This window comes from Cotesia glomerata, linkage group LG6 (assembly GCF_020080835.1).
Source record: "Cotesia glomerata isolate CgM1 linkage group LG6, MPM_Cglom_v2.3, whole genome shotgun sequence".
NCBI lineage: Eukaryota > Metazoa > Arthropoda > Insecta > Hymenoptera > Braconidae > Cotesia > Cotesia glomerata.
This window is the reverse complement of record NC_058163.1, coordinates 9348165-9375173: the sequence shown is the minus strand read 5'-3', so window position 1 is coordinate 9375173 and position 27009 is coordinate 9348165. Positions and strand designations below refer to the sequence as shown.

The window sequence follows — 27009 nt, the reverse complement described above, 5'->3', positions numbered from 1 at the left end:
TAAACCTCTGGAATAGATATAAGGTTAATACTTAAGTGCTAATTACAATAATATACGATTCTTAAATATAAATAATAATAAATTTGATATAATGAATAAATTAACACAAAATAATAAAAATGAGAGATACACCGAGTGTGGATCTGTTGCCAAATTTAAGCGCAGGGAGGGACGCAAATGGGGAATAAAAATCCCTGTGACATTTCTTAACAGAAGAAATCAAAATTTTTCTCATAGTAACTTTCTTATGTGGAAAAAAACAATTTTAAAAAGACAACTTGCGAATTTTCACCCAAAACTCTTTTTTCCCCAATCTAGAAACCTTTTTTTCACCAAAAAAGTTACTGTGAGAAAAATTTTGAGTTCTTCTGTTACATTGCTTTTTTTTTTTTTTAATTTTTTTTCTCAGTATACATTAGACTAATTAAGATTCAAAAATCTCTTACCTGAAGATAAGATTCTATACAGAATACTATTTTTCATAAAAATTTTCAAATCAATCGTAACAAATGGATTCAAGAAAATAAAATTGAAGTTTACTTAGATAAACCTTTAGAATATTTATAATCTTCCGTAATATGTCTATGACCTTTTGTAGGAATGTTATCCAAAGGTAAATCAATGAAAGTTAATTTTTGCATAATCTAAAAATTTTAAAGAATTACTATTTTTCCAAAAACTTTAACCGGTCGATTTATCTAAGCAAATTTTCCCACGTTCTTTAAACCTCTGTAATATAAATACAATAAATACTCATTGCTATCAGGGATAATCCCACGAAAAAATATATATTAAAGATATTAACCGGTCACATTAAAATTGTTAATCAATTCAAATAATAAAGAAGTAATATTTAAATTTATATTCATCAATGACATTTACAATATATTGATAAGAAGTTTACGTAATAGATTACCATTAATATAATTTATTTTTGCAGCACTACCTGTTTGCGAAATTTTTAAATTTTTGTCTGTTATCTTTCTTGTTTATTTTTTTTTTCTTTTTATTACATCATTGGACAAGAAAAGATTCACCTCCAGATGGCAGTTGTTGTTTTTGGAATTCGGAGAGTATACCTATTCGGAGAGGATCGAAAGGACCTAGAGCCCATGAAAAGAGTAGGATGGGGGTGAGGATGCCCTTCCACTCTCCCATAATTCAATTCGTCAGTGTCAGTGCACCGTGCAACGGAACAGAATGTATACGAAAATACAGACATAAGAGAGTAAGTACATGAAATGTACATATATACAGTACAGTAACGGCAACGATTACACTGGGTCACCATTATTTCAGATTATTTCAACCGGCGCACATCACTGATTCGCTCGTGATTTTTTATTGTACATAGTGTATTATTTTTATTTGTGTCAATATTTTAAAGTGATATTCATAAACTATGACGATAATTTTGTGACTTATTTTTAAAATCTAACTTGTTGCAGATAATTAGTAGCTTATATATTTATAAAATGATAATTATTAATTATAATGATCTACGACAAAGCAGTACTCTTTATACAAGTGCAGTAGAAAATGATTGAAAGCATTCAAGTGTATCTAATATTCCTACGAAGATTATATTACGAGATATAAGGATACACATACATATAAGAATACTCATACACCGAGTGTTATTTGATATTAAGTATCATTTTCATGTTATAAAATAATTAATCTCAAAAAAAAAAATAATTTTTTATTATTTGACGATGATTACGTGTGATAATTGTGAAAAGATTTTATTTTTTGACCTATTCACTATTTTTCCCGGCTGAATAGAAGGCGCGAACAGCGCACGAGTAGTGTCACAACAAGTCAATAAATACAAAACAAATACAGAAAGGAATTATTTAAAAAATTCAATAAGAAAAAGTTATTTATAGATGTCTGTAACCAGTAATCTTATTTTTTGCAAATTTTAATATCTCGATAATAACAATAATAATAATATGTATGTATTTATATAAAAAGTGTGCGATAAGAGTGTCATGATAATGTAAATAATTTATTTATAAATTGTAAAATTAAATTGTGTTACTACGGGTATTGATAGAATTTTGTAAAATATTATTTTATACCAGTGTTCTACAATGGTGCTAAAAACAATATATGAAATTGAGTGAAAAAGTAGAAGATCCTGTGAGAAATTGATTTAATAATAGCACTGAAAAATTCTCACGGTAATTAACGATGACAGATCTATTGATTGGAATTGCAAATGCAACACCCAACGGGGGTGTTGTTTTTCGAAATAAAAATCCAGTAATTTGTCGTAATTCAGAAATGCGACATTCAAGAAGCGAAGATATTTTAGGAGTTGCTGGGCCAGGTGCTCCAACTCGAACTCCAAGTCCTTATTTTCACGAGCAATCTTGTGCTTCAGAAGATGATTTAGTTGCATCTAGCGCGTTAAGAGATGCTTCTTCATCATCTGACCTGCTTCAAGATGCAATGTATTCTTATGGAAGAAGATCTGCTGCATCACCACCACCGACATTTGGTGCGGATCGAGTTGATCCTGAAGATTCTATCCGAGATATTGTTACAGAAAATGACTTGTACAGGTGAGCATTTAATTATTTCATCATGATTATGACTAAGTTTTTTTTTTTTTTTTTCTATACATTGAAGTAACTTCTATAAATAATCTTTATTTTTATCCTTGAACGTCATAGTATTATTTTGCATTTCAGATTTGTACTTTTCAAGAGACACTATGACAAATATATTGCGTTGGCTGAAAAATATGAAGAATCCCGAGGAGTTGTTTATTATCTTGAAGAACGCTACCACGAAGTTAAGGTATGAAAGTAATTTCATTTACTCTAAACGCATCATATATAAAGTAAAAACTAAACTCTTGGGTACGGATTAAGCTATGGTATTAAATAGTCTTTGACCTTTCAGAGTAACAAAATGTATTATCTATAATAATTTAAGTTTAAACCTCTCTATACCTGAGGTATTTACCTCGTACCTATACCTAATTGTAGTTATATAGCTACAGAATAGTCTGAAATGTGAATCGCTTTCTTCCTGCTATTTGTGAACGTATTTTATACATTTACCCACACATTTATAATGGCCGGAACAATATATTACTTTGCCCTGGCGTGACTGACTTCCTCTCCCTCTCTACAATTTCTTCACATCCACAAATATATTTATTTTTATTTATTTATAGTGTAGTTATATTAAATTTAACACTGTGATAATTGTCATGCTATTATCCGATGCTAATGACTATGTATTATGAGATACTTATAATTATTAATTGACTAAGATATACATATATAATTAAGTATATATATTTATGTATAAAAGAGAATTATTATAAGAGACTCAGGTAGAAGGAAACTACGGCTTTCGCATTTGCCGTTCACCGGACCGTGAGAGCGGGTGACCTCACCACTAACAACAGCGAATCCGAGTACTTGTTGGGGCCGTGCCGTTAAAACAGTACTATACCAGGTCTCTCAATACTTAAACTTTAATGTCGCCCACGACTATATTATGTATCGTTATTAATTTATTTTCCGTCTAGGAAGAGAACTCGGAAAACTATAATTGACTCTCGTTAATTCTCTTTTATTTGATAAATTATTATCTCGTCTGGGTAGAACCTTAGGATAACTTGTATTGAATGAGTTGAGCTTATGCGTGAGAATATGGTTTACAACCCACTCCCTAAAACACGTTGCGGTTCGTTGAAGTTCTTTCAGGAAGTCTTGGGCATAAAAAAAAATTGAAAAAAAAAAATATTCAACCTCTAATATAATTTCTCTAATAATTTATTATAGAAAGTTTAATATGTATTATTATTGTATGCACATACTGAACACACTTATATTTTTAATTTCATTTAATACTTTACTATTCAATTAATAATTATTTTTTTTTTTTTTTCATTATCTTTATTAGGCTGAAAAAGATAGATTGGAAGAAGCATGTCAAGAATTAGAAAAACGATTGGAAAACCACGAGTCACAGATGCGAGAAAAAGAAGAAGAATTGTTCTTACATTTGGAACGAAGTTTACGATTAGATGATGAGATTGAAAGACTCAAGGCTGAACGTGCTTCTTGTATTGCAGCGCGGGAACGCTTAGAACGTGAACAAACTGCTGCATTAAGGCAGTTACAGTTGGAAGTAACGCAGAACGAAGCAACGAGAAGAAACCTCGAACAAGCGAGGCAAGACATCGTCAGACAAGCAACAGTCATTCGGGCTGAACGCGATGCTTTAGAACGAGAGGTAAAAATCGTTTATAACTTTCATCTGTCTCTCTTGTCCCTCAACTTAAAGAAAGAATTGTCATGAATTTATGTGAAATGTTTGAAAGTTTAGAATGTTAGTAGAACAAAAAGTTTAAAATATACTTTCTTATTGTAGATATCATGAATTAGTCTGTTAATATACGTATAATAATGTTATTAAATTTAATAATAATAATTTTTCCAGAATATCGTATTAAAAGAAAAATTACGTGTAGAGCAAGTGGAATTGGGTGAAGAAAGACGTAAAAGAGAAGAAGGAATTGCTATACTAACTCAGGAAGCAGTGACACTTAGACACGCTGCTAGACATTTAAGGGCCGCTGCTTTGCATGCTACAGCTTGTAAACGAAGAAGAAGATGCTCCGTATGTCTTTATGCCAAGCGTACCTTTTCTGAAGTTGATGATTATCGTAATGAGTAAGTTATTTAAAAAAAAAAAAAAAAAAAAAAAAAAATTATAAAAAAATAATTTAATATTTTTAGATTATTTAATATAATAAATTTATTATTTATTACAGTAAGAAATTGTTCAAGTGTCTTCAAACGCCTCTTCAAGACTTAAGAACATGGTTTCGTCCGGGTCAATTGTCATCGTCATCATCATCCCATCCTACTGAGCTGAGGACTAGTTCACGGGCTATCAGCTACATAGATTCATCCAGCAGCTCTGAGGATGAGGAGTTTGGTGACACACCTCTAGCTGAGATTTCACTGTCTTCCACCAACTCAGGTGTACCACCAGCTTCTCGGGCATTCTCCTCAGACTCTGGGTATGTTATCAATGCAGTGACCCCACCTGTAAAATCATTAATCACCCCGACGAGCACGCCAATAGAAGGTGATTTTTCTTCGTGCAGTTTTTCATCAGAAATTGGCGACCGCAGATCACGCAGATCATATGAAGTTGATGGTGCCAGTCGTAAAATCAGTGAATCATCTACCAGTGAACCTGATGCATTGATGGGTCAAAGGTCTGGTACTACTTTCACTCGCTCGAAATGGACTTCATCATTCCGTAAACTTCTTGGACGCAAATCCAAAGCTAAGATGATCAAGGACCACTCAACACCATAAATTAATTAATCAAGAAAGGAATATGGTTAATTTATATATTTTTATTATATATATATTTTTTTCATTCTCATTTAATTATAACTTTGGTGTAAAACATTTTACTAGTAATCCTATAGACTTAATTAACAATTCTTATAAAAATCCCACCTATTATATCAAGGTCTTTGAGCTCAAGTTTTACTGCCAAAGCGTGGGACTTTTTAAACTATGAGATCGTTGAAAAACAAAAAGATAATAAGAAAATTAAAATTATTAAATGGTTTTAGCTTATTTCATTATTTTGCCGCGAACTTTTACTAGTAATATATGATATTACATTTGTTGAATAATTATCGAAATTCAGTATTTCGAAATATTTAAAGACTGTTTATTATAGCTAGAGTAATAATTGTACTTAACACAAATTTGATATCGTTCAAACTTTACAATATTATAAATTTAGAGATATTAAAAATTACATATTATCACAGTAGAACAATTAAATAGCTGCGTGCTAAATGTGCTGGTTGTAGATACAGTGTTTTACTAATTTGAATTTAAAGATCAATCAATTATTTAGTTTAATTTTCATAAATTTTTATGTTAATTCGCAGTTTCTTGAACGAAATAAAACCATTTTTTATTAAATTTCTACGTAAAAAAAATAATGAATTAATTTTTCAATTGTATATCTATGAACAATTAGAAAATGTGCCGCTAACAATTTATTTATAATTAATTATAATTGTAAAAAAATCAATTTCAAACAAATCAATTTAAGAAAAATAAGTCATTTATTCCGCATTACAGAGTGCCAAAAAGTAATTAGCACAAATAATAATAATAATAATGATGATAACATTAACAACAATGAACTATTTTTAGCAATATTTAAACTAATAATTCACAAACATCCGTCAAAGCATTTGGAATTGTCATATAAAATTTAGTCGAACATTATACTTATCTCTGTCATCCTCAATCATATAAGAGGATTATCCCAGAGCGATTTTTTTCAAAGTATATTGACACTCATTTTTTTTTTTATTTAGTTATTATATCAAAAGGAAATTGATGAGTCGATATCATTTTAATGAAATATAATTATTATTATTAATAATGTTGTACTACTATAATAAAATTATTAAGTGTTATTATCAAAAACTGTTATTATAATAATAATTAAAGTAATAAAAACAAAACAGTCACCTGTTTCTGACATTCAACAAAATAATATGACATAAATTAAAATTTTACTTATTTCATTTACATATTTAAGAATACCTATCCTTATTTGTGTCTCTATCTGTCATACTTTTAAAAATATATTTTATGATTTTTTTTAGTAATTCCCATAGCAGCAATAGATGGCAGCAAAAGTTCTGTTAGAAGGTGAAATTCAATGGCGCTGGCATCTGGAATCCTGATTCTAAATTCTATGTACATTCTACTCATATCAATTCTCTACTATTAATATATCCCCAGCAGAGCAAGTAAAGTTACTCACTTGCTCTTATTCTTTTGGATTATACTTATTAGTATTTAATTTCACAACTTCTGGAATAGTTTACATCAATAAGAGTTCTTAATTCACACAAACATAGTACAAGTTGAAGTTAGCTAGTCGTTGCGGTCAACTTCATTTACTCGTAATTTTTTTTTTTTGCTTTTGAGTAGCATCTCTTGGATAAAGCTCTCCCCACAGCCGCAATAGTAGATGAGTGGTGAGTCTGCTGTCTCTTGGTTTTTATTTTATTTCACGCAATTCTTAACACACAAAAAATAAATATACACATATACACCTGAGTAAGAATATATCAAATCTTAATCTCTTTCTCTTGCTCTGTCTCGTAATCAATGAGACAATCAGAACAGTGAGTGTTGTATTGCTTCTTCTCCAAGTTAAACCATATCATCATGTGAATCATTACTGCCTCTTTGTGTATGAGCATGTTGTAAATAGAAAGCCAAGTACAGATTGACTATCGTGAGTGTATATCACGCGTGTGAATTCGCGGATGCCTCGCCCGAAGGATTAATCCAACTTGAAATGTGAGTAATAATCCCTTTAATATAAATTTTATTTTTCAAATACTTAACAAATAAGACTACTGTTTTTTAATTAAATAATAATCATGTTTATGTGTTTAACAGTTTCTAAAATAAATTTGAACGTTATAGTTTATTTTATTATTTAATTTTTAGGTATTTGTTTAAAAAACTTTCAAAATAAAAATGTTTCCACTGGAGAAGAGTAATATCATCATTACGTACGACTGCTATTTTATTTGATACAGTTTACGTTACGCTTGTCAATTTATATCAAGTCCCGGTTGAATTCTTTGAGGTGACAGTCATAATTTAGACACGATTGTAATGACAATGAACGTAGAGAACATGTTAAGATGTTGAGGTTCATTAAGAGTCTAATGTCGTTGTATCCAGACAATCGCTGTCTACTTCGATCGAATTAATAACTACCTTATATTATTTTTTTTCCATCATCATCTTTCCTACTTTATCTTTGCTACATACCACACTTAAACGAGGCCGTCGGTCAACAAACTTATTGCAATAAACTCACACATCACCATGGTAATCCTGAATAAAAATAGAAACGTAATTTTTTTTATTCTACTTTCAATATTATCATTTTTTTTTAATATTTTATTTTTGTTTTTTCTTTCTATGTTGCAGATGATTGCATGTTGACGTACAAATACCGTTTGCGTGTATTATTTCGTCATGATCTAACTACCGCAATAAAACGCTCAGTTATTTTTTTTTTAGAAAAAAAAATTATTTGTTGCAATTATTATTTGCGTAGTGTTGTAACCATTATATTTTTTGTAAAAGAATTAATCATTCTAATGTGAGTGTGATATTGGTGATAAAATGTTAACTTAGATTATTCGTATTTTTATATCAGACGTCTTATATATTTAACATTAAACATAAACTTGACAAGATCCCAATGAATCACCCACTTTAAGTATAATTATAAACATATACATATACACAAACTTACTCAAAGCAATCGCAATTCTATACATGTGTTGATTGAATGATCGGATTTATATAGTTGCAGGTTTTTCATATCACTTAGAACGTGACCAGTTGGGTTGATCGGCGTCAGCCCATTCGATATTCCATATTTGTCAGTGGTTCAGTGAGTCATGATAGTTAATATACACAAACAATTAGAAGAAGAAAAATATTGGAGATAGAAAAGCGAAGGTTGACTATCAATGTTGTTAAATAACTTTATCCTTTTATCATCATCATCTTGAGAATTTGCGTAACTAAAAATTAATTGCATCGCAAATAGACTGAAGATAAGTTTGCATAGAAGCCTTTCAAGAAGTTTTGTCCCTCGTGGTCTCTGGTGACGTCTTAATTCTTGTACCGAGAAGCACATTGTGAGGTCAATGGAGCCAATCAGTCGAATGATAGTTCCGCGTTGCCAAGCCAATTAATGTCATACAGATTCTATCTTCCACATTATTGGATTCTTTAAATATTTAATTTACTTTCAATAATATTTTTTTATTATTTTATTTTTTCTGACATATACTGTTGAGATTGAGTTTTAATTTATGTCTACATTATAATTTGGGTTGAGAGATTGCTGCATCTCGGTCGCCCACTTGGACTTTTGTATTTATAGAACAGCACGTTTCTGTCAATGTATTCCTGCGTTTATCTTTGTACTCTAAAAGATGACTCCAATGGCTACTTTCCAACATTTAAACTTCTCAACTAACACAGATTTATTTTCTTTTCTTTCGTTTTAATTTTTTTTTTTTTTTTTTTTTTATATATATTTATTTTTTTTTTAACGCAATTGTATAAGTATACATCGAATTATTTATCCGTTGACAATTATAGATATTATATAAATAATATTAGATAAAAATATAAAGATGTTGAGATTTTATACTTAAGATGAAATTAAAAATAGTGAAAATAAAATCTTGATTCATTGCACACGTTTACGTGCTTTAGAGACTGTTAGGCAGTTTGTAAGACTGATCTACTAAATAACTGGGGCGCGTATTAAACTCTAAAGTAACATGAAATGATGATATTTGTCTTTTTCATTTTAAAGAATAAACCTAAGTGGAGTTATTATATTGATTTAAATATACAGTGATATTTTATAGGAAAGACTTACGTTGAAAAATTAAATCAAGTGGCCAGGCTGCCGATCGTCTAAAGGACAATATAAGAGATCAAAATGATGCAGGATCACGGTCATCACTCAAGCAGAAAGACACTGGTAGCCTCGCCAGAAGTCGCAATGGCTAGCGAGGTCTTTGATCTCTTCTGTAACGCCACAACATTAAAATCCATCCTAGGACATTTTCGCCATCTTTGTGATCTTCTTAATATGCGGCCTAATACCTTTCCACAATTTTATCCTAAGTTTAAATCTAAATTGAGATCATGGAAGGCTCAAGCGTTATGGAAAAAATTCGATCAACGAGCTAATCACAAGTGCTATAATCGAGGAAAAGCTTGTCCTAATTCTAGAGTAAGTGCATAACTTTGTGTATATATATATATATATATATATATATATATATATATATATATATATATATATATATATATATATATATATATATATATATATATATATATATATATATTTTTCTTTATATTACAGAAATATTAATATTTTTTTTTTTTTTTTTTCAATAGGTTCTAATTATTGGTGGTGGTCCATGTGGCCTAAGAGCAGCAATAGAAGCCCAATTATTAGGAGCTAAAGTTGTAGTAGTAGAAAAAAGAGATCGTATGTCTCGAAACAATGTTCTTCATCTTTGGCCTTTTGTAATTCAAGATTTACGTGCACTAGGAGCTAAAAAATTTTTCGGTAAATTTTGTGCTGGATCAATAGACCATATAAGTATACGTCAATTACAATGCATCCTTTTGAAAGTATCTTTAATTTTGGGCGTTGAATTCCACGAAGGAGTAAGTTTTGATGCTTTAATCCCACCACCTGAAAGTCAAGATGAAGGGAAAATAGGCTGGAGAGCTAAAACTACACCTAGCGATCATCCAGTATCTCAGTATGAATTTGATGTGCTTATTGGTGCTGATGGAAAGAGAAATACATTAGAAGGTTTTAAAAGAAAAGAATTTCGTGGGAAACTCGCGATAGCAATTACTGCTAATTTTATCAATAAACGAACTGAAGCAGAGGCACGTGTTGAAGAAATAAGTGGTGTTGCTTTTATTTTTAATCAAAAATTTTTTAAGGAATTGTATCAAGAAACAGGAATTGATCTTGAGAATATTGTTTATTATAAAGACGATACACATTATTTTGTTATGACTGCAAAAAAACACAGTCTTATTGATAAAGGAGTTATTCTTCAAGATCATGCAGATACTGCAAAATTATTAGCTAAAGAAAATGTAGACCGAGATGCATTAATGCTTTATGCTCGTGAAGCAGCTGATTTTTCAACTCAGTATCAAATGATGGATATGGAATTTGCTGTCAATCATTACGGACAACCAGATGTGGCAATGTTTGATTTTACCTCAATGTATGCGGCTGAAAATGCTAGTCGAGTTCTGGAAAGACACGGGCACAGATTATTAATGACGTTAGTGGGTGATAGTTTATTAGAGCCTTTTTGGCCAACAGGTTCAGGTTGTGCAAGAGGTTTTTTAAGTTCTATGGATGCTGGTTGGGCTATCAAAGGATGGGGTGCATCTTCGTCTCCATTAGAAGTCCTTGCAGAGCGTGAATCAATTTATAGACTGCTTGGCCAAACAACTCCCGAAAATCTTAATCGTGATTATGCAGCTTACACATTAGATCCGCACACCAGATATCCTAATCTCAATGTCAGGTCTGTTTCAACTATTCAAGTACGAGGACTTCTTGATACTGATGATCCAGACAATATTAAACCACTACCCGTCCTATCTTCTGTTGATGTGCCGAAAAAACGAAGGCGTAAAGACACACAAATACATCCTGATACGCTTTTACATTGGTTGCAGAAACAAGTGGCTTTATACGACACTGTTAAAATAACGGATATGACATCCTCGTTCAAAGATGGTATGGCAATATGTGCTATTGTTCATCGATATCGCCCGGATTTGATAGATTTTAATTCTCTCAAGTCCGATGACGTTGAAAAAAATAATCAATTGGCTTATGATGTACTAGAAAAAGAACTAGGTATTTTACCGGTAAGGAAACCAATTTGCATGTGATATATATATAGATATATATTTTTTTATCGTTCTATTTTACGTCCCCACCATTATCGTTTAATAAAGCTACTAACGATCTCTTGTTGAATAATATAGATAATGACAGGTGAAGAAATGGCTCAATGCGATGTCCCTGATAAACTAGTTATGTTTTCCTATCTTACACAAATTTATGAGGCATTCCGCGGTGAAATTCCTCATATAAAGCATCCAAAACTCGTAAGTATTGACATGTACGTAACTACTCTGAACACTTGTAATAAACGACATGGTACATTTTTATTCACTCTAAGGAGCCAGATACAGATGATAATCCACTGTATAATAAACAATTGGGACAAACACTTGGGACAAAATTACAAATCAACCGTTTACCGAAACACGAAACACTAATAAGACCAAGACACTCACGTTTTTCACGTCACAACAATGAAAATGTCCAAACAATTGTGGATAAAAAAGCTGAAGGAAGTCTTGGAAGAAGATCTCGAAAACGACGCAGTAATGAAAAAATGGGAGCTACAGTCGTAAGTATATTGATGTTTTTTTTTTTTAAATTAAACAAGTATCATAAAATGTTAATAGGAAAATTGATTAATTCTATTAAGCTGGTGTGGCAGGAGAAGATTGTCATTTCAATTAAGCAAAAAATATTTTTCAGTCTTGTGATTGTCCTCATTATTTGGGTTATGATGTGATTCTAAACTTATTTTTTAAAAATTTATTTTCAATAATATTATTTTATGATTTTTAATTTATACAATTGATTGTAATCTTTATCCTTTATAATTTATTAATTATTTATTTATAATTAAACGCAGAATTTATAAAACAAAAACAGTTGATTATTTTTTGTGTAATGTTAAAATTTGTACTAAAAAGGAGGAGCGACAAAAGAGACTAGAAGAGATTGTGAACAATCGGAATGAACGAATGAGAAGAAGACAATTTTTAAGAAAAATGGCAACCCAGCAGTTTTATAAGAGCTTACAGATGTTACAAGCTAACGCGAAACGCGATAAAGAGGAACCCTTTGAAGATTACTCGATATTTTTATATCGGCAAACAGCACCCGACTTCAAGGATCGGGTCAAAGAGTTAGAGCAGAAAATACTTTACCCAGTAAGATTTGTTTAGGAGTTAGGTGTGAAAATGTGTCAATAAGGCTTTATTAATCTATTTCACACAGTTATAAGAAAGGCATTTTATATTTTTTATAAAACAATGCAACATCTAACGATTGTGTGTCCCGTTTTTTTTTCTAATTTAAAAAAAATTTTTGATTTTATTCGACTGCTGATAAATATTAATACGAGTTGATTAATCTAATGACTAATGCGACTGTTTGTAAGAGCTGAGTATGATTTAATCACATCAGTAAAACGTAAAATAATTTTTTTCTTTTATTTTCAAATTTATAGGATAGAGAGCCAAAAATGCTTTTACAGCACAAAGGCGGCATGGATGATGACTTCTCTGGTAGAATAAAAGATATAGAAGATAAACTTCGAGGAACCACATCTTCAGAGAAAAAACCTCGGGATCTTTTACGTGCTATTGGTAATATTTATATTTATTTTATATATATTATATTTTTCTTGAAATAAATTTGTTAAATAATTTTTTTCAATTTGAATTTTCTTAGGTAAAATTGAAAAAACCGATTGGAATGTAAAAGAAATAGAAAAAAAAATTGAAGAAAATAAACTTGGTAAAGGAATTCGACAAGATAAAGTAGAACGAGTACCAAAATGGAGTCGTGAACAATTTCTTGCTCGTCAAATAAAAATGGAAAAGAAAGGGCGTGATCCAAATGATCCAGAACATAAATATGCTGAAATTGATAATACATTAAAATGTATCGATCGAAAAATTAAAGAGGGTAATATTTTGGGGCACAATAAAGTATCTGCAATGGCAGAGCAATTTGCTAATAAAAATCAAGACTCTGAACCAAAAGTTCAAAGATCAGTAAGTAGTGTTATTTCAGAAACAAAATAAATACATTAACATATAATATTATTATTATTAATATTGCTTATATATTATTTTAGAACTCTAAAGCCGCAATTATTTTACCAACACAAGGAGGTTCAGAAATGTGCCATTTTTGTGATAAAAGAGTATATCTTATGGAAAGATTAACTGCGGAAGGCAAATTTTTTCATCGGGGTTGTTTCCGTTGTGAATATTGTTCAACTTCTCTGCGTATTGGAAATCATACGTTCGACAGAGATAAAAATGGTGGTCGGTTTTATTGTACTCAACATTTTGGATTATCAGGTACAATAAAAACAAGGATAGAAAAGAAGAAACTTCCTTTACTCAATAAAGAAAATATACCAGCAACGTCAGAAAAGAAAAAATTAACAGACAAGGTATATAAAAATTTTGAATGTATATGAAAAAAAAAAAATAATATAATTCTATGATTCATTTTTTAGATGCATACATTAAAACCACCACTGGATGGAGTAGCTGGCTTAGATCTTCTCGACCGTGGTCAAACACCTGAGAGAATAGAATTTGAAAATTTGGCAGAAATGTCAGATGCTGAAGAAGCTCACAGCCAAATGGATGAAGATGAGTGGACGGATAGAAATTTTGGTGCTTCTGCGGCAGAAATGGGATCTAGTGATGATATTTCAGATATGAGGTACGTGTAGCTATTTATATTTGCAAATATTTTACACGCCTTAACAATGTTACTCGACTGAAAAACTTATTTTGATAAAATGAACACTTTAATGTCCATAATTAATTTAATTTGAGGCCTTTAACTAAAAATGGTTGTGAAAAAAATTTTTTTTTTTCATCATTAATTCAGTGCTCCCTTCCTAATATATAACAGGTTATATTTTTTTTTTCTTGTTAGTAACTTATGGAAAAAATTTAGACACATCTAAAATATCTTAAAGAGGAAGTAGTATGAGTATAATAATTATTTTATATTTTTTATTATTAGTGACTCTGATGAAGAAAACGAAATCTACGAAGAAGCTATTGATCAACCGCTAACAACCGAAGGTACAATCGAACTCGCGAAAAATTGGACACTAAGGTACTCTCATCCGCACACGACAACTGGAAACTCTGATACTGGTAGTAATGAGTACGAGGACTCTAGTGATGAATACACAAGCGAAGGTAAGTACATTTATGGAAAAAAAATAGGAAAGAGGAAAAAAAAACGAAAAAAAAAAAAAAAGTCTGAAAGCAGTAGTGCTAGCGTAAATTATGTAAATATATTCAGACAAATCCGTAATCCTGATGTAGACGACTTCAGACCTTGTTAAAATTTGCGTCTAGACGAAGAAACTGGCACAGCAACCGAAGACGAAGAAGACGCGCGTGCGAGAGAGCTGAGGAAGCAGGAGGTGTGGCTGAAGATGCCGCTGCGGGAGTCCGACACGGAGACTGGCTCAGAAACAGAGGTGAAAAAATCATCAAAGGACACTTTATCTCCATTATCCGAAAACTCAACCGCGGCCAGTGACAAACTTTTCGTAGAAGCAATAATGGGTAACAAAGTAGATTTAGATAATAAAGAGCCCAGTGAAACAACTATAGAAAAGGTATTAGATTGTAATCCGTCCAATAAACATGAAGGTATAGGAATTAATTCACTAATATTTGATGAAACGAGTCAATTGATTCCTGTAACGTTGTGCACGGATAAAAATACCAGCATTGCTAATAATGCTCGTAGTAGTAGTGTTAGTAGTCGTAGTAAAGATTGTAGCAATGGTAGAGGTAGTGCTTTAAGTTTAAAAATCCAAATTCGTGATGATAAATCTGATGATTTCAATTTATATATCGATAAATGCAAGCGGAAATATAGCCTAAATGACCTTACTTTCTATCGTGAGGATAATATAAATTATAAAAAAGAATCTCCTCAAGTTTCGGTAATTATCGGTGACAATTGTACTGTTGGAGAAAATAAAAGCAATCTACCTGATTTAGTTGCTTCTTCACCGGGTCTTGCCGAAAAACAATTTGCTTCAGTTACCAATCAATCATTTGATGATAGTTTTACTGATGCCAATGATGATTTTCTTGAAGCACGAAATGAACTTGTAACTTGTGAACAGTTGACTGATCTACGTGACAACAAAATGACTGATATTAACAAAAAATACAATTATTCAACAGACAATATGACAGATAATTTAAAAAAAAATACTCCTGAAAAACAAACGACATTGGACTCCTTTAATATTTTAAAACAAGAAATAAAATTAAGAAGAGATAAGAAAAATATTAATTTAACTCCATTAAGACCTTTATCTCGAGAAACGGCGCGTTCGAAAATGAATCAGTACTTTGATGCTATGAAAGATGAACAATTAAATAATCAAACAACAAAAAACGTTCAAATTGAACCAACTGTTGAAATTGATATAAAGTCACACGTGTCAAGCAAAATTAATTCAAAAGATTTAGAGAAATATTTTAAAAGTAATTTTAACGAAAACAAAATAAAAAATGAAGCTTTAAATTCTAATTTATCTAACTCTATTAATGATATTGATAGTGTAGATTTTTTTACTAATCAATCCATCTTGTCTGACGTAATTTCAGTTTCTCCTGTCGTATTGTCTGATGAAATCTCCGAGTCAAATATACAATTGAATAATTTAGCTAAAACAGGAAAAACAAATGATGAAAAATTGTCCGATGAGCTTATTAAAAAAGTATCTGTAACTGCAAAAGAAATTGAAGTACCAAAAAAAATAATTTCAACTGACGATGAAAATGCAACAAATCAAACACCAAAAATACCAGAACGTAAACATATTTCTAGGGAATTAAAAAGTAAATTAGTTGATGATAAGGGTCTCTCGATAATAAACGATGAAAAAAATAATGTAACTTCAAAATTAACTTTAGTTCGTAAAAATGATTCTGGTGGATCTGGCAAAACAGAAATTTCTTCCTTAAAATTGAATAAAGCCAACAAAAAACAATCGTATAGAGAACATGAAATGAGTAATAACAAAAAAGATAAATGTATTATATCGTGATAATTATTAATTTTGAATTCAGTTTATGAAGATAAAAAAGCTGAATATATTACTTATGAATTTTTCTGTAATAGTCTAATGTGCATGTATATTTTTATCAAAATGATCATTTTCTTATAACGATTACTTGTGAGATATTGTTTAATAAAGAATAATAATATTATATAAATATAAAAATATTAAATTATGATGGCTAGTGGTAAACATAATTTCAAACCTATAGGAACAAATGACAAGACATACAAAGGTAACAATCGAAAAACTATATTTGTATGAGAATGGTGTGTTTTTTCTTATTTTTTTGTGCTAATTAACAGAATTAACCATAAACGAAAATTTATAAAATATGTTTATGAGTATTTAATTGTTATGCGCCTCCCAAAGTGCTTAAAAATTTATTTACTAAACTTTTTTTTTTAATTTGTATAAATTTGTTACTTACCACAGCCGTAAAAAATCTAATCTATTGGTTGTATTTGATTTTAAACTAAAAAGAATTTGTTTTTTTTTTTTTTTTTAAATTTATCTAAATAATTAATATCTCACTGTTTATCGTTATCAGAATTTGATTCAACTCTTAATGTTTTCAAACGCCTTATAATCAATTTTAACTCCATAATTAGTCAACATTAACACAAATTTTTGTTTGGATAAACTTATTCATTTTTTGTTTTCAAAGTAACAACAAATTTTTTTTTTACTAATATATAAATTATATATTTTCACAGGTTGCATCAGATGAAGATTCAAGTGAAAATCGTCGAGAAAATTCAGCAACTGAAATTTCGACCGATTCAGAATTCGAGCACGACGGTACTACTCCAACGCAAAATGAACTTCCTGAGATAACTATTAATGATTGTTTTGTACGTAAAACACGTGGTCAGTATATAGAACCAAAGAAAGTACAAGTAAAAAGTAAAATAATATCACCAGTAAATGGAAAAGTAAAGCCAGATGAAAAAAATGATACTGGTTCTACAAATAAAACGAGTATTATTAAAACAAATAATTCTTTACGGCCAGTTAATATAAATGCAGTGCCTTTAGTAAACCCCCGTAAAGGTGATTACTTATTAAATCGTACTCACTCAACTGAAGGAATTGCCTCTAAATTATCACTAGAATTGAAGAAAAGATATCTATTAGGTGGAACAGTATTAGGTGGTACTGTTATGAAATCTGGATCAACGTCAAATGTTGATACCAAGTTACGAAACTTTACCGATACAATTTCACAACATCAAAAATTGTTAAATCCTGCTCCTGAGCCTAGTCCTACTATGCAAGCATTTTTACAAGGCACTAATAAATTGAGATCTACTTCTAATATTCCATTATCTCCTATTTCATTAACTGAATTATTAACCAGATCTCCATTAAAAACTGTTAAGCTACCAGAAATAGATAAATCTAAAGACCGTCAAAATTATACGAGAATTCCTTTACCAGATTTGATAAAAGAAACAAATGTTATGAAAGCTAAAATAGATCCGAATACAACTTGTACTGAATCGTCAAAACAAGTTAATATTGTTGAAAACGAAGTTAAAGAAGAAAAAGGGGTAAACGAATTTAAAATGGCAGAAAAAGTTAGTGAATCGGTTGAAGAAGTTCATAAAGAAAAGATTTATGAAAATCAAGAAATTGAAAGTAACAAAGAATCAAAAATTAACCTACCTGAGATATCTGCGGATGTTATTCAAGTGAACTGGAATAAAATATCAATAAACAAAGAAGATGATAATAGTACTGATGATTCTGAAATGGATAGTGATTCTCTTTCATCAAATTCTAAAAGTGATCTCAATGTTGATAATACTAAAGAACAAAAAGATGAAAAAACTCATAGAAAGGTATCATCTCGCTCACAAGTTCGCGATACACCTGAAAATTTATTAATTGACGATAAAGAAGATAAGTATAAAGATGAAGATACAGGAATGACATTTGAACCTGATTCTATTGAATGTGTTATGAACGTTAGAGATGAAATAAATGAAGAAAGAGTAAATAGTGTTGAACCATCGAGATCGATAAACGTATGGTCACGTTCATCAAATAATGATAATAAAAATTCAGTATATGATATAGAAACCGTCAACAATAATTTTAAACAAATAGATTTGAAAGAAGTTTGCTCAAGTATAAGTAATTGTAGTAGTCCAACGTCTTTGGCTTCAATTATTTCAAATAAACAAGACGATTCTATTGATAACGACTTAACAACTGCAGCATTAACTGAAACTGAATTTTCAGAATGGGCACGAGATGGTGAAGGATTCGTTATTGCTGATTTAAAAGATGCTGAATTCGATGGTAGTTCCAGAGGTAAACTTTCAAGGAATAATTTGCAAGGTAGTGCAAGAATTGCGAAAGAAGAAGAAGATTTAACAGACATTGAATCATCTGAAGGCATTTTTAGTTGTCCTGATCGCACAGAAATGCCAACAAATGATACATCAAAATTATTGGCTGATGGAGAAGATATTGATTACATGGATACTGACAATGAGTCCTTATTAGATAGTTTACGAGATGCTACAAATATACCACTAATAAAAAATCGTGGTTATGTTGAATTTGTAAATGTAACTGGTATTTCTTCTTCAAATTCTAAAAACTCTTGTTCACCGTTTGCTGATGCTCCAATTGCTAAAGCAGAAGCTGAACCTGAACTTTGTTCTGATGAAGAAAAATACGACGGCAATGTTATTAAAATGAATTTAGTAACTGTTGATGACGTGAGAAATCGTTTAAGTAATTGTACGATTAATACAGAACAAAGAAATAATGATGTTGAAATAATGAAAAAAGAACCGCTAATAGTTGAAGCTGTAAATCGTGATGTTCTACAATCTATGGATGAAGATAGTCTGTTGGTTGTTGAACCTGCAGAAGATACAACAACCAGTGAGCTCACAACAATATTAGCCAGTCCTGAATATCCTGTGCTTCAAAGTCAAACACAATCAAAAGCTAATAATGAAAGTTATAAATTAGAAGAAAATAATCCAGATTATCTTGAATACGTAAAACGCTTACAATCTAGAATTGCAGAATTTAGTAATGCTAAAGACTCAATTGATGTTAGAAAATCAAAACGTAAAAATTCTAAAAATGCACTTCAAGAGTGTTCAAAAGAAATAATTGCTGAAGAAGTTAAAGGCCCATGGGCTACATCAAATCTATGTTATAATTCACCGGCGACATCGCGAAAGCTTGAAGAAATAACTCGAGAACGTTCTAAACAAAAAAATCTTATTCAGGATTTATTGATGGATAAAATAGAAGCTCATAAACAAAAATCAGCTGAAAAAAAAGCTAAAAGAGCTGCTAGAAATATATCATTCAATTCAAGTATGCAATTATATTCACCAAAACCACCCCTCAGTGAATCTGATAAATCATTAAGCAATATGTCTATTATTCCGTCTAAAACAAGTACTCCAACACATACAACATTTGCTGAAGCCAAAAAATCTCTTGAAATTTCATCAACTAACGAAAAAAGATTTGATGGTAAAATTTATCAAGAAATTTCTGATGACGATGCTTATAGAAAAAAATCGATGACAAATAATTATTCTGGTGAAAGTAACAGGGACAAAATTTTTAGTCAAGTTAATAATGAAAATTTCAAAACACCAGTAGCGCCACCCAGAACAAAGCATGAAGAAGCAAGAAGAACTGCTGAAAAAGCTAAACAAGAAGCACGAGAAAGAGCAAGATTAAAAAGTGATGAAGATTTGGGTCTAAGTCCTGAAGATAGAATAAAACAATTACGATTAAAAATAACACGAAGACAATTGTCAATGGAAGATAGACGAAAATGTGAAAATGAAGATGTTTCTAATTTGAAAACTAGAGCTTACAGTTTTACTTTTCAAAAATCTGAATCTTCATTACAACCAAGTAAAAGTACAGATAATATGAAAGTATTAACCAAAAAAATAGATTTTACAGCTACTAATGCTAAGTCAATGAGTGAGCTAGCTTACAATAAAGATCCTGAAGAAAAATTGTCATTGGACACTGCTATTAAGCGCAGTAAAAAGAAAACTAAAGATCCAGAAAGAAGAAGAAGCATAATTCAAGCCGTGTCAGACTTTTTCAAAAAAAAAGAAACAGCTTCATCGCCAACAAGTCCAAAAGACAAGGGTTTAGGATTCTCTAGATTAACAACTAAATTGAAAGAAAGAGGGAAGGTAAGAAAAAAATTTAATCAAGTATTTATTTATAATTGATACTAATGATATTCCTGAAACATGTTTTATCGAATTTTTAACATGTTTCAGTTAAAATGGTACTCAGAAGGGTCCGATGTAAGCAATCAAAAATTAATCATTTTTATACTAAAATTTTAGTTTTTTTTATTGTTGTGGAATTTCAACTGATTAAATTTTTTGTCTATTTATTTGTAATATTATACTTTTTATTTTACAGTAGTTTATTGTTTTAAATTTTTTATGTTTGTATTGTTTTGATGAGTGCAAAATGTAAAAAAAATTTTTGTGACAGTTTAATCAGTAAAATTTAATAATTTTTTAGCTCGATAAATTGGATCGTAAATTTGATGAAAGACCTAAAAGTGTTTGCGAATCAATTTTAATTGAAAACTTCATGGTATCTGTTCCACCTGTACCACCACCTCCAATTAATTATCCAGATGTGACAGTACATGTTTCGGGTATGCTTTTTTTTTTTTTTTTATTTTTTAAGAGCAAACTGTAAATAATTACAAAATAACACCTAATAATTATTTTGGTTAACAGATGACAGCTTATCTGAGGAAGATTCAAAAATGACACATTCACAATTACAAAAAACTGCAAACTTGGATGGATCGTGTAATAGTATATCACGTAAATTAAAAAACACTAAAAAATTGGTCCGTCAAGCTCAGTCGAAGAGATTAAGAATAGCACAAGAAATTCAACGTAAACTCGAAGAAACAGAAGTGAAGCAGCGTGATTTAGAAAGCAGAGGAGTTAGTGTCGAAAAAGCACTTCGAGGTGAAGGAGATTCTTCTGGTCGCGAAGAAACTGATTTATTAGGCGAATGGTTTGATTTAATGCGAGAACGTACTGAACTACGCCGTTACGAGAAAGAACTTTTGGTCCGAGCTGAAGAAGTCCAATTAGAGGATCGTCATGATAGATTGCAACAAGAATTACGAGAAAGATTAGCTGACGATGGTTTGTATAATTACTTTTTGTTGTTTTATTTATTTATTTATTTTTTTTTTTAATGTTCAGCTTAATATTTTAATAATAATTTATATTTTAGATGATAAAAAGACATCCGCTGACGTAAAAAAGGAAGGAGAAATATTAACAGAAATGCTAGAAATTGCAGCTAAACGAGATTCATTGGTAGCATTACTCGAGGAGGAACGACAAAGGTGGCGTAGACTCTCGTGTCCAACATTCATTGCACATTGTTGTACAAGCATTTCTACGAATTCTAAACAATCCATTAACACTCATAAAACTATTTCAACTCTCCATTTACCAATAATCATTTTAATAACCATCATCATTTTTTTAATTTTTTTCTATACAGTAGAAATTTTTTTACCCCGCTATTTCTAATGAATTTTTAAAATTGTTTTACACTAATCTAATGTGATTGCTTGTTGGTCATGATTTTATCGTGCATGGTTTTATCATATTTTCTGCAAGATTGCATTTTGTTACTCTTTATTTGTAAAAAAAGAAATTCTTCATCAGTGCATGCAGTGTTTGCTAAAAATCATAACAAATAATGAATACAAAAACATTTTGTTGTTTGTAATTGATTTAAAATTTTCTTATTCGACTGATTTTTTAAGTGAAATATTTTATTGTTATGTAATTAGTAGTATTGATTTTTTCAAAATAATGACAAATTATCCATCAAATATCGGAGCATTTTCATTTTTCAATTGTTTCGATGCATGTTCTTGTTGTTTTTGTTACACAAAAAAATTTTATTTAAGAAGAAAATTCGTTTATGAGACTTTTGATTGTAATTATTATGAACAAATTGAGGGAATGGTGATAGCAAATTTGTATAAATAATCGTATTAATACCAATATTAAAACATTAAATTGTTTGTATTTTTGTTTAATGAAATTTTTATGCTTGAAGAATGGTTATTTTATGGATTTTGTAAATTATTAATTACTAAATTTTTTTAATTTAAAAACTGAAATTTTATAAATAAATTTAGTATTAAATATTTCTGATAATAATTAATGTTTTATTATATATTTATTTAATTGTATTAAAAAAATTTTTTTCAGATATAAAAATGAAGAAAAAGATCTCGAGGCTCAAATGTTAGCTAAAGGCTTAACTTTAACACCAATTGAGAAGGATGATTCCAAATATTTAATTTAGAAGATTGATTGTGATGTTTTTAAATACGAATTTAAGATTAATAATTATATTTTTAAATTATATATAAAGTAATTATGTGAAATCTCGAATCGTTAATAAGAAAATTGTAAACGTGGAGAATTACATTAATCTTTTCGTTTTTTTTTTTAATTATAAAATGTAAGTAAATCATCGGAATTTTTTATTTAAATTCAATATTTAAGTACGTAAATTGATAATATTTTTTATTAACTTATAATATAAATAAACTAATAACTAAATATTATTCGTTTATTTACTGATAAATAATTATTATATTTTTACTTGAAACACGAAAAAAAAAATCAGATAATTATTAACAGTGAGAAAATTATAATCACTAACGTATTCACAATTGAATTTTGAAAGTTATAGTAAAATAGTCTTTACAATGCAAAAATTAACACAATTTATCACAATTTTATAATTAAAATGCATGGCTTTAGAAATCATTGCCATTAAAACCAGGAAAAAATGTGCCTAAACCTGGAATTGAACTTGCAAAAAAAAAACGAGCTTTATCTATTTCAAGAAAATGTATTAGAATACAACTGGAATTAATTTGATGTAATTATTAAAGAACAAAGAATCATTATTTAATTTAACGCTCATGTAAGGCCAAAATTTTGTCGAAATTTCATAATATTAATAATAATTAACAATCATTTTAAAAAAGCGTTAAAATTACCGATAAAAATGTATTGTTATCTTTCATGAATTTACAAATTTAGTTTGTATAGTTATGTAAATACATGAAATTGATTGTTCTTAATAACAATAATTATTAAGTTGATCCTCGCGAAGATCATAATTTTTAAATTCATATGTAAGTATGTATTAAAAATTCTTAAAATATAAAAGTTTTTTACTTAATAAAGAAAAATGAAATTTATTGATAAAACCTATTTTTTCAACTTCCCGTGTTGAAAATTAATAATTTTTCAAAAGTAGGAAGTTATTGATTGAAAATATCAGAATTAAACTCAACATCGTACAAAGTTTAATCGAGGCCAAAAATTCAAGTTGTGATGTAAATTTTCCATTAAAATTTTAAGATAAGTTTGTACGGTGAAAACTAAGATTGTATTTTTCAAATTAGTATTTATTATTTTTAGTAACATCCGAATATACTTACAAAAAAGTAATATTTTTACTAATAAGTTAAAAAAAAATTTGAAAAATTCAAAAGTTCACGCCTTCATTCTTTTTTACTATTAAAAGGAAGAGTAAAAAAGATCTAACGATTCAAAAAAAAAATTGTATTAAATAAGTATAAGGTAAAAGCCCCAATAGATGATCACGTATCAGTATATGATCACTCTATGTATTTGTATATCTATATTCACAAATATAGGTATACAAATACATGGAGTGATCATATACTGGTACGTGATCATCTATTGGGGTTTTTACCTTACATATTTTTCTTTTCTGGCAGTATTTTTATTAATAATTGTCGATTTATTTTAACTATAGTTTTATAAACTTTTTTTTTGCTCGACGGGCAGAAAGCGTCAACTTTCGGCCCGCTGCGCTAAACGAAGTTGCCTCTTTCTGCCTTCGTCGAGCAAAAAAATAGTATACACTCCACGGGAAGTAAATAAGAAAGCCTCAGATCACATGTTTGTTGACCTCGGCTTCCCCTCGGCCAACAATTATATGTGATCTGAGACATTTCTTACTTTACTTCCCTAGATGTGTAATATACTATTTTGTCTAAAGAATATAATTGTAGGAATATGATGAAAAAAAATATATTACACACCTAGGGAAGTAAAGTAAGAAATGTCTCAGATCACATGTAATTGTTGGCCGAGGCGAAGCCGAGGTCAACAATGAGGCTGCTTATTTACTTCCCGAGGAGAGTGTACTATTTTGTCCGACGAAGGCGGAAAGCGGCAACTTAGTTTAGCGCAGCGGGACGAAAGTTGCCACTTTCCGCCCGGAGGGCAAAAATATATAGAAAATTATAGAAGATATATTAAATTACGGTAATATCGAGAGTCGATATCAAAATATTTAAATTCACCCATGTAATTCCAATTTCTATCGTGGCGCTGTTTAAGGGGATAAATAACAGATAATAAATAATAATCAATGCTAGAAAGAGAAGAAGTATAGAAATATGTAGTAACAAGAGAGAAATGAAAGTAGTGTTAGTAACGACTTTGATGAAATAATTTAAAAAATCTATCAACTTTCATTGATATCTTTCAAATGATTACGAGTTCGATAATAACCAGCATTATGAATCATTATAAGGATGAACGAAAACTTATTCAACATAGGATTTATCTTAATCCATTGCGTATATTGTTCTAAAACATCAAGACTCACTGAAGTATCAAAAATCAACTGACGGCGGTACATACAAGTTACATATAATTTTTTTAGTGTAATTTCTCATCATATATACCAGAATAGATAAATAAAAAATACAATAATATTAAAATTTCATGTCTGTAATTATGACAACACCCCTTTTTTCGTTTAAATTCAATTATAAAAACATTTTCTCATACAAAATTGACAAATGGAGACATGTCAAATGGTAGAGTAGCCGACATGTCTTCGGAAGGTTCTGGATTCGAATCCCAGTCCGAGCTATCTATTAATTTTTTCTCGCATATTCTATAAACTCACATAAAAATGATCCTCTCCACATTCCTTTCTCAATCCTTTCCTACCAATATCCTGTTACGTGAATGTGGAACGCTTCACGTAATAATTACCATAACTCCTATTCTTTCCCGCATCACAGCATTATTTATATTTGTAAAAATGCTTGCCGTAAGATGGACGGTGTGGCTTAATGTATATAGAATAAGCGAATGGAAATTTAGTATAGACCGGATAGCTCAAATGGTAGAGTAGCCGACATGTCTTCGGAAGATTCTGGGTTCGAATCCCAGTCCGAGCTATCTAATAATTTTTTCTCGCATACTCTATAAACTCACATTAAGATGATCCTCTCCACATTCCTTTCTCAATTCTTTCCTACCAATATCCTGTTACGTGAATGTGGAACGCTTCACGTAATAATTACCGTAACTCCTATTCTTTCCCGCTTCACAGCATTATTTATATTTGTAAAATATATATATATTATTATTATTATTATTATTATTATTATTATTATTATTATTATTATTATTATTATTTATTGTTTTAAGACCATGGAGTCGTAGCTCCTTGCGGCCTTCCAAAATACATTACATTGAATGTTAAATTAACAAAATTAGTGTATTACAAATATTATTGATACATTTATATACATATAATGCGTACATCAATACATCACTCCATCATCAAATAAAAATATTTTATTAGAGATTGTGATCAAATCTCGCATTCTCTTCACTTAACAAATACTCAAAACACGCTTTACGGAAAGCAGGAAAAGTCAGTTGTGAGGTGCAATATGAAGGTAACCGATTCCATACTCTAATCGCACTTACTAAGAAAGATTTGTCATACTTGGTGCTGTAGCAACCAGGTACAACAAGCAAATCATTACGTTCATCACCCCTTCGCGGCCTAGGCTCACATATTTGCAAGTTATTTCTAATAAGTGGCTTTTGCTGCAGATAAAGCGCTTTGTAGATTAAACACGACATGAAAAAACTCCTCTTACTACTTAGAGTTAACCAACACAGTTCTTTGTAGTACCTCGTAACATGTTCAAATCTAGATAATTTAAATATATACCTAACTCAAGCATTTAGTTTGCGTTGCAATCTAAGTTGTTGTTGAGCTGTTAAATCGGTATACACCGCTGCACAATAATCGAATACTGGAAAAATCAAGGTAGTTACTAGTCTTTTCCTGACCGCGAAACTAAAGGCGTTACCGTTCATTTTAAGTTGGGCAAGAATCCTCATGGTCTTCTTGCAAATTTCCGAAACCTGCAAGGACTGGGTAAGAGTATCTTCAAGCACTACGCCCAAGTATCTAACCGATTTACAATAATCAATGACCGTATCATTTATAATAATGTTAGG

The 27009-nt window shown here is 30.0% G+C and overlaps 2 protein-coding genes across 11 annotated transcripts; both read left to right on the top strand.

Moving 5' to 3' along the window:
• Window positions 1-1018: 1018 nt before the first annotated feature.
• Window positions 1019-6490, top strand: LOC123267020 (filament-like plant protein 2). 2 transcript variants are annotated; one of them, XM_044731499.1, is made up of 6 exons: window positions 1019-1228; window positions 1300-2570; window positions 2700-2808; window positions 3928-4260; window positions 4468-4700; window positions 4802-6490. In XM_044731499.1, exons 2-6 carry the CDS (start codon window positions 2197-2199, stop codon window positions 5355-5357), a joined length of 1605 nt encoding a protein of 534 aa, XP_044587434.1. In that variant the 5' UTR covers window positions 1019-1228; window positions 1300-2196; the 3' UTR covers window positions 5358-6490. The 2 variants fall into 2 exon arrangements, with proteins under 2 accessions (XP_044587434.1, XP_044587435.1); XM_044731500.1 differs by having other exon boundaries at window positions 1019-2570; window positions 4802-5053; window positions 5141-6490.
• Window positions 6491-6778: 288 nt separating this feature from the next.
• On the top strand, window positions 6779-23587 carry LOC123267013 (protein-methionine sulfoxide oxidase mical3b). 9 transcript variants are annotated; one of them, XM_044731481.1, is made up of 18 exons: window positions 6779-7060; window positions 7207-7388; window positions 9500-9870; window positions 10041-11555; window positions 11676-11798; window positions 11873-12106; window positions 12462-12701; window positions 13001-13139; window positions 13225-13550; window positions 13634-13957; window positions 14024-14235; window positions 14545-14726; window positions 14889-15013; window positions 17335-20814; window positions 20905-20931; window positions 21158-21296; window positions 21382-21804; window positions 21896-22425. In XM_044731481.1, exons 3-18 carry the CDS (start codon window positions 9574-9576, stop codon window positions 22198-22200), a joined length of 8091 nt encoding a protein of 2696 aa, XP_044587416.1. In that variant the 5' UTR covers window positions 6779-7060; window positions 7207-7388; window positions 9500-9573; the 3' UTR covers window positions 22201-22425. The 9 variants fall into 9 exon arrangements, with proteins under 9 accessions (XP_044587416.1, XP_044587414.1, XP_044587413.1 ...); XM_044731483.1 differs by adding an exon at window positions 22894-23587 and having other exon boundaries at window positions 6780-7388; window positions 21896-22010; XM_044731479.1 differs by having other exon boundaries at window positions 6779-7388; window positions 9487-9870; window positions 21896-22426.
• Window positions 23588-27009: the final 3422 nt, after the last annotated feature.